The following is an 8771-nucleotide window of genomic DNA, read 5'->3' as shown; positions in this document are numbered from 1 at the left end:
ATATATATATATATATATATATATACATACTTTAAAAAAATTTTCCTATTTTTCAGAGGCTTTGATTTTATTTTTGATAGGGTGTTGTGTTGAAAAGTAGATTGAAGAGATTTCCTTTTTTTCTTTTCTTTTTCTTATTATTTCTGATCATTTGTATGTTCGAGTTTCTCTATTGATGTAAAAAAAAAATAAGGCTTTAATATGCTCAGAGACACTTTTCATTCCGTCTTGTGTCACACATGTTGGCACTTTACAAGCCTGACTCCAGATCATTCGTAATGTCAGATTCAGATTGTTACACAGTTGAATCCAATGCAGTTGGGATCAGTGAAAAAAAAGAAAAAAAATCCTCAAAACCTCAACTTACCTCATTCTGCTCAAGCAACGTAGTCTTAGTTCTGTGTGTAAGGTTTTACGGCAGTCACCACCTACAGACTGCCCACAGCTGGTACTGTGTCTTCATCCTTTAACCCATCTGTCCATTATTCTGAAACTATGTCCGATGTCTGGTGATCTATGCAATTAATTTATTATCTGAGTAAATGCAATACTAAAAACACCCAAAAGACACCTCAGATTGCTTCACTTTTACGGCTTTCACCTTTCTTCATAAATATGTTTTACTGTTTTTAAGCACATTTGTTTGGGCTTATGCTTTTTAAAGTACCTTCAGTTGGTAGAGAAAGTGCCTGATTGACCGGCGTTTTCTCTGTAAATAGTGCCCATGATGGTTGCCCTGCCACTCTTCTTCCTGTTACTGTGCACTGCCGGTCAGCTGGCTAAAAGAAGGCTACTATGTTTTACCCACACTGACGGAACCCCCCCTTCCATTCAGACCAATAGTCAAATTGTGGAAAACTAAAGAATCCCACCCCCTGTCACTCCTAATCAATGCTTATTTAAAGCTTTGAGCAGGATGGCTAAACAGAAGCAGTTATATTGTGTAATATTTTTTTTTTTTTTTTTTTTTTTTTTTTAATTGCTTCAGTAATATAATTTTACCATTGAATAGTAGTACTTTCAGTTGAGGTTTTCGTACCATGAGAATCTCATATCTGATCCTGTCTGCAAATCTGGTCCAGTCACTGTAGGCTGAGTTGCAACATTAAAAGGGAACAATTGTCACACCAAATTAGGAGTTTTAAAAGAGCTACAGGAAATTTTATGTGGTCTTATAAAAAGTAACAGGTGTAATTTTGTATGCACAAAGACATGACATGATTTATGAATTCAATCCATGCAGTTTCACGGTTTTTCGTTGAGATACGTATTGCGGTTTGAGTTTTGAAAGTTTTCTTTGAAACAAAAACAAACAATGTTCATATAAAAAGACAGAACGACTCATTCAGAAATGCCTTAGATTTCACTAGCAGGGGTTGGGAAGTGCTACTCTGTCGTACCAGGTTTCTTTCTCTGGGTTTGCTTTCATGCACTGCAGATGTTAGAATTGTCGTTTCAGACCTAAACATTGAAGTAAAAAAAATGTTGGCTTGAGTGTAAATTCATGCTGCTACTAATTTGGGATTTCTGTCTCCTACCTAAAGGTCACTCATTACACATGAGGTCAACTTGTAAACTTTTTTTTTTTTTCCATGAATGCTTGTTTGCTGCATCACTTTCTCCTCAGTAATGCTTGTGCCATGTTGCAGGATTTTTTTTTGTTCTGCCCACATGAAGGGGAAAGCATCCCTTGTTTGAAGTTGTCGCTTGGTTTGAGATTTTCAATAAATTGTTTTTCACTGTAGTTTGTGTTTAATCCTTCATTGGAGCATCCCAGTAAATTATAGCATAACTTAAAATGTAATTGCATTCAAGAAGTGAAACTTGAACTAAGTGATAAATTAAACAGTGCTGCATTTATTTTAATCAATCTTGATGATCTCGGAAAAACTCTAAAACTCGGTTACGGTTTGTGACAGAAATCTTGTCTTAACTGTATTATGATCTATACAGAAACATGAGGACGTCTGTCCAGTTGAGATAGACGACGGAGATCGCTCTTTCCGAGTATATTTATGGAAGGTTGTGTGGAAGGAAAAGAAAATGATAGTAAGAAGTGCACAGCAGCAAGAATAATCAGTTTTGAAGATAGTGTAATAACACCAAGGCACAGAGGTACCTCTGGCTTATTAGAGGCTTAACAACAAGCAATGCAACAGCTGTAGATCATGTCATGGATGTCTTACCTGGGTAATGGAGAAACATGACTGGACTACTGCCCAGCAATTCATTTTTTCAGATGAAAGTAACTCTTGCATATTAGTCTGGAGTGAAGAAACACTGAATCCATGTTGCTTAAAGTTCAGAGCTAAGTTTCTAGAGCCACATCATTTATCTGAGCAAAAGGAAGTAGAAGGTTGTTCTAAGACCATGGTATCGCTTAAATCTCCGACCTAAACCCCGCAGAAGATGAGATACCCGAGGCAGTAATATACTGGATAAGCTACATCTGCCTTGATATTTGACCCAAAAAACTAAGTTTGGTCTTTAGATGTACGCATTACCAAAATAAAATGTTAAAATAGACCGGTTTGCGTGTAATAATACAACATATGAACAGTTATTTACAAAAGAACATCTTGGATAATTTATTTATGAAACAGACTTCATTTAAGACAGAATAAGAAATACATAAAAAATGTTTATTGTTACATAGTAGGCTGTATATACTTCAAGTATGTACAAAAATTCAAAATCCATTGAATGACTCAAAATTCTGCTGCCTAACAAGAAGACTCAAATACATAAAATAGATTTTTAATTTACAATCTTATCAAGAATAAGGAAATGGCAAAGTTTTATTACCCTGCTGTTTTAGGCTGTAAATGCTCCATTACACCTGGATCACTGAAAGTAAGACTATTATAAATCATACTCTGAGGTGGAATCACATTGACCTTTGTGCATTTTGATTCCATCCACTCTTAGCAATGTCCATACTGCGCAAGCCTGCAGCTGTCAATCGGGTGACAAAAAAGAAACAAGTGTCAGTATTTATTCCAAGTAACTAATCACAGATTAGTTTGCAGCCCTTTTTTTTTTTTAAGATTTTTAGCAAATTGTAGAATGGACATATTTTCATGGTGAGGTCGGATTATGTAACATTCTGAGGAAGGAAGAAAACCTCAGTATGATTCACTTAAGAGCACATCACTACAAACAATGCAAAAATAGTTCTGACCAGGAATTACAACCAAATACAAAGTGTTTTTAGCTGCTATTACGATGCTCCGCTGCTGCATCAAGAGTCAAAAGAACAGAAGAAGAAGAGTGGGAGGCAGTGATTTGTGCTCCAGCAACATCCGTCAGCCGACATAAGCTCAGGGGGGAGGAGGGGGGTCTTGAGTGAAACAGCTGGTTTCTGGTCTGAGGAGCTGGTGTGCAAGTCTCAGTTGAACCTCATGAGGAATGGAGCTCAACCTTCGTCATGAGTCGACTTTAAGTGTCTAAACAGCAATCATGACATCACAACAACTTGTGGTTCATAATTTCCCAAACCATTCTCCTTCTGAAGTATGGCATGTGTTTCTGTTCAACAGAAAAGGAAGAAATGCACATTGAGTCCACTGTGACCAGGGTTTACTGATACATTTCTATCAATAATGTCTGTGATTACCTGTGTGAATGTGATTGGCTTGTCTTTGGTTATGTAATCTGCATATTTGCAAGTGAACATTCCACAGTCGCTGCCATTCATCTGCTGTGGGATCTCCTGTGAGCAAGGAAAACATGCAAGGGGAACATTTAATTAACTAAAAAAAAAAGAAAAAAAAAAGGTTTACAAAGCATTTTTTAAAGAATTGTATTTCAACAGTACCAAAAATGCAGTGTTAAAATGAGTAAATATCGGATGACTGCACAACGCAATGTCATTGCTCCTATGTGGCTGGTGGCATTAGCAAAACGGGCAGGACAGTTTAATGACGTTTAATGTTCTATAGACAAGTATTTGTAACATGGACGTTTTTATGACAGTAACCTTTATAGGTTAATTTTAGGCCCTAACATTTAAAACCTAAAGCTAAAAATTATTTGACACATGAAAGCATAAAACTTTCCAACAAGATGAGCGAACAAAGAGCTGAACACTTAAACATGTTCACACACTGTCCACTGTCAGTGTTGCCACACCAGCTGCTATCCCTGTATTTTTCTAAGTGATCTCATTTTTGATCATTTGAAGGAAAATACACTTCATGTAGTTTGAATTACTAAATATAGCCCTGTTCTGTAAAATCACAAATATTGAGTGTTTTTTCCAAGATGGTTGCATAACTTTAAAAAAATAATGAGGTAAAGCTGCTTGTTAACTTGTAAGGAAACTTTTGAATGCGACTATATCTAGATCTGTAACAGGGCTGTTGTAAGTCAACAACATCGTTAATAACTAATAAACCTGTCATAATTTATAGCTTTATGATTTGATTCAACTTTGATTGTTGAAATTTGCAAAAGTTCTGACAATTGTTCTCCAAAATGCTGTCTTTGTAGCAGGTCCCTTCAATGAGGTATGTGTGTGTGCTTGTTCCTCTAAAGTCAGGAGTTTGACTCCAGTTACATTTCCATTGACCATATAAATGAGCAATTTGACTTTTCGAAAATAAATTTGCCTAACGGACAAAAAAAAAAAAAAAATGTTTTGGCCATATCAAAATTGGTTTATTTCACAAAACTGCCATAGAAACATTTATTTTGATCAACAACTGGATGTTGTCACTGATGCAAACCACGAAAAAGACGACAGGAAGTAGTTGGAGGGTTGGAGGATAATGGCTCGGCCCGTTTTTTTGCTGACTTATTGCGTGTACACCCTTCACCTGTGATTGTAATTGCTTTTCTTATTTAATGGAAAAAATGCAATTCTGAAATTGTGTTTTTTTTTTTTTAACAACACTGGAAAAGTTTCTCACATATTTGTAGTGGAAACGCAGTTATTGGCTGCACTACTATATCAAACAGACGTGGCAGACGGAGCATCTAATTACTTCCTAATGAGGTCGTTTACAAAAGGGTTTTTATAGCTTTTCAATGCTGAAGTGATCGAATGTATTGATAGATTGTAAATTAGTAGATGATAAATGGAGGTCTAGATGCCTTGTGAGTTTTATCAAACTGCAGCTGCAGAGGACGGGGAAGCAGGAGAAACTGATCCAAGGGCTGATTATTATCATCCATTAAACCCCCCTCAAAATAAAACCAGAAAGAAAAACTCCTACCAGGTAATGTGTTTCAGCTGTTGAATGTTTTCTGGAGACCAAGTTTGACCGATTAGCTGCTTGCAGATGTTGATTTGCAAACTTTATACGGAAGCTTAAACTACTTTTACTTCCAACTAATTTTAATCCCATTCTAATTACATTTAATTGTGCTCATAATCCCTAAATACAAATATCATAACATAATAAGTTTCTGTAATAAACTAAAAGGTGTAGTAAATATCATTAGTTGCCCCATACTTGGACTGAGTTTTGTTGTTGATTGTTAAAAAAAACCTCCTACCGCCCTCTGCAGGCCACTCCGCAGATATATTTAAATGGAAATTTATGGAACAACAAACTTGTTAAGCCAAAGAAGATACAAGGGAATGTGTAGCATTTATAAATACTGCGTTTTCTGTCAGACACTTCAATGCTTTCGGTGCTTTGATGTGTTAAACTTACACTGGGCTTCTTGCTGTGTAGAGTCCAGCCTGAGGTATCAAGTTCTTTGCCTTTTTTGTCTCTACTTTCCTGTTGCAGGTAGTCACTGTGAACGCACACACACATGGCACACATCTCAAGATCATCGAACAGGTCACATTGAAATTTATGCATAAATTCCATTAATGAACCGAAACGTGACAGGAACGTACAACAATATCTGGCAAGCTTGATCATTGCTTCCTCCCATAGAATCAAAGTAGATAACAGACTTTTTGCGGAAATCCACCACCTAAAAGAAGAGAACAATGCGTTTGGGTGAAAAACACTCTAAACAATGGAATCTAATGTCAATATGGCCTTCGCTTAGTTTTACCGAGAGGCACCAATGCATTCCCAGATGGACAGGAACCAACAGGATGTCTTTCGCAAAGATGTCCATCTTTTTGGTCCAGCGGCGGACAGCAGAGTAGCCACTGCTCCGCAGCTTCGGGTAGAAAAACGTGTTGAACGTATTGACCGACGGCCGGTTTGGTTCTTTGCTGCGCTCAACCAACAGGTTCATGTAAAAGTTGATAACCTGTGAAATAAAATGAGTTGGGCATGAACTAGAATTGTAGAGTAGGTGCAGATAAAAATATGGAAAGTACATTAGTATATTGATGGAAGATCAGAAATATTCTGCCCTGCAAAAAAAGTGTAATAATATCCTCTGGGTTGCAAATAGAGGTAGAGTATGTAATACTATATTTTTAAGTTAGCTATAGCACACAGGGACAGTTGGTATAGTCCCACTTATGGCAAAAATATTCATTAGGTTCTAAGTTTTAATCCTAGACATTGTGATAGTCTTTATGAAAAATACAGAATAGAAGTTAGAGAAACATGGTTGTCAATGTTGCTAAGGGATACTTTAAAGCTTTAATCTTTGATAGAGTCAGTTGTAGAAAGTTTACTTTTACAAGGGTACGGTGTAACACTAACTGATTGCTAGTTAGACTCAGGGTATGCTGTTAATGGTTAAATATGGTGTCTGGGATCGCATCCTTCAAATTTGCCTCCCAGCTTTGTTTTTAATGAAAGTCGGGCCTGAAAGTTTAACAAATAGAAAACATTTGAACTGATGCCTTTTGGTATGGAGGGCAGCTGGACAATGTCATCAGCTGCATGCTGTGGAAGTTCAGGTTTACAGTTTTAACGAAAGTGGCAGATTTGGAGAAATCCAACAAGGCAAAATTGAATATTTTTAATTACAACCGAAATTTATGATTGACAGGTTGAAAACACTAAGTGTTTTAAACCTGTTCAGATTTCAAATTAAAGCAAAACTCACCTCCAAGTCAACTTTTTTTTTGTTTTTTGTTGATAAACTAAACAGGTTATTTAGGGTTCTATCTATGTTTCAGTGCAAATTATGACATTTTTGTGCGGTTCCTTTTAGTTTTTCATTAATTGGCCTAAATCCGTCTCACTACTGGCCTCCTTTGCTCAAACTGAACTGAACTGATCTATTCACTCTCATTCCATGCTTTGTGCTCCGAGTGACGTCATGCTTTATATTTTACATTATACGTACAATTCCTCATTGCACTTTCTGAGCCATTTGAAAGAAAGTTTGTTGCAGTTTATTTTTTTGCAGCTACTGGTGTTTTTAAGTTTGCTGTACTGCTGCAGACTTATCAAATCTTTTACAATACGGTCTGGTACGATGCTTTCACAGAGGCATTAGTTATACTTTAAGGATTTTATGGTCCCCCACCTCATCATTTAGCCAGTTGAGGTTGCTGAGGGTTTGCAGGTCTTTTCGTGTGAGGCTGAGACCGAAACCTTCACTTAGTACTTCATGAGGATTTCCTCCCTTCATCAGTGCCCTGTGCACCTCAGCTTCCATTTCCTTAACAGGAGCACAGAGGCACAAACAGAGAAAGGCACATTATGATGTCATAATTCAGGTTTGAAGCTCCTTTGCGTTCGCCACTTTCATTTCCAATTGTACAGCAAACAGAGAACAAACCTCTGAGAGTTCGGGAAACTCGGGTTTCTCCTCCACAGACTTTGGTTTCTCTATCACAAAAGTCAGAGGAACTTCCTTCTCCAAAGGAACGCGAACATGGACCTCAACATGTGGGCTTCGTTTTCCCTCGTCAGACAATCGCTGTTGACCAGGGATTTTTGGACATTAGTACAACAGGAGAAACATCGACCGGGGTACAAATGGAGTTGGACAAGGCATAAGAGGCGACTACCAACCTGTCGCAGGAGCTGGGCAGCCAAGGCTTCCTGTTCTTCTATTTGTCTCCGTCTTTCTCTCGCTCGAGAGTCATACATGCTAGTCCTAGACAAAACCAGTGAAGAGATAAAATTAAATGAAAAAACAACCACCTTTTTGTTTGTGGCCAATCAAAATCAGACTTTAATTATGAGGTTTTGCATCATCGAATGCTTTTAAAGAAACTTACAGTTCCTTGATCCACAGCTCAGCTTGGAATAATGGCATGCTGTAAAAGCAAAGTTTTGTTCCTTATACAGTGAATATCCAAGCTACTTTTAATAATTTAGCGCTACTACAATAAAGAAAACGGTTAAAAGTAACGATGCAAAATGATTAGTTCAGAAAAGTTATTTAGAAAGTTAAAGTACTAACCTTGAGCTTTCTTGCTTTTTGCATTTTTGCTCATTTACAATAATTACAGAGTCACCATCATGAGCTGCAAATAAATAAATGTACTTTACAATAAAAGAGGATAAAAACCACACATTGAACCAGTATGTTGTTTTATTTAAAGTTAACCTGACGACTCTGTCCCCTGAGAGGTGTTGTCTTGCAGAGTTGACGGGGAAGGAGCGGAGAAAAGAGCAGTGGGCTGACTGGAGGTGAGGTCTGCGTCTGCTGGCCAAATCTGACTCCCTGACTTCCTGGAAGCTCCCACAGGGCTGGGAAGGTTGCTGGAGCTCTGACTTGACAGCCCTCGGGGGCTGGGTGGGCTACTGGGTCCTTCTGACGTCCCTTCAGCTGCTGATCCAGCTGGAGAAGACAGTTGTAGCCGTGTGTGGCTGGTGAGGAAGCTGGTGCTGATGAGACAATGAGAGGACGGCAACAATCAACAGTCCGTATCAGATGTCGAACTGGAG

The 8771-nt window shown here is 37.8% G+C and overlaps 1 protein-coding gene across 1 annotated transcript in view; it reads right to left on the bottom strand.

Annotated features, from left to right (window-relative positions):
- Window positions 1-2621: 2621 nt before the first annotated feature.
- Window positions 2622-8771, bottom strand: part of senp1 (SUMO specific peptidase 1) — a 14682-nt gene continuing 8532 nt past the window's right edge. The window contains exons 8-18 of the mRNA XM_015032803.1: window positions 8431-8711; window positions 8284-8347; window positions 8099-8137; window positions 7890-7974; window positions 7654-7794; window positions 7399-7533; window positions 6016-6219; window positions 5852-5931; window positions 5661-5745; window positions 3617-3712; window positions 2622-3528 (exon numbers count right to left, since the gene is read on the bottom strand). Of these exons, the coding sequence (XP_014888289.1) occupies window positions 3466-3528; window positions 3617-3712; window positions 5661-5745; window positions 5852-5931; window positions 6016-6219; window positions 7399-7533; window positions 7654-7794; window positions 7890-7974; window positions 8099-8137; window positions 8284-8347; window positions 8431-8711 (1273 nt within the window). The 3' untranslated portion in view covers window positions 2622-3465. The remainder of the gene's footprint in view (window positions 3529-3616; window positions 3713-5660; window positions 5746-5851; window positions 5932-6015; window positions 6220-7398; window positions 7534-7653; window positions 7795-7889; window positions 7975-8098; window positions 8138-8283; window positions 8348-8430; window positions 8712-8771) is intronic.

This window comes from Poecilia latipinna, unplaced genomic scaffold (assembly GCF_001443285.1).
Source record: "Poecilia latipinna isolate Pla-1442-1.1 unplaced genomic scaffold, P_latipinna-1.0 Scaffold250, whole genome shotgun sequence".
Classification (NCBI taxonomy): Eukaryota; Metazoa; Chordata; class Actinopteri; order Cyprinodontiformes; family Poeciliidae; genus Poecilia; species Poecilia latipinna.
The sequence above is the reverse complement of the archived record's forward strand: the minus strand, read 5'-3'. Positions and strand labels throughout refer to the sequence as shown.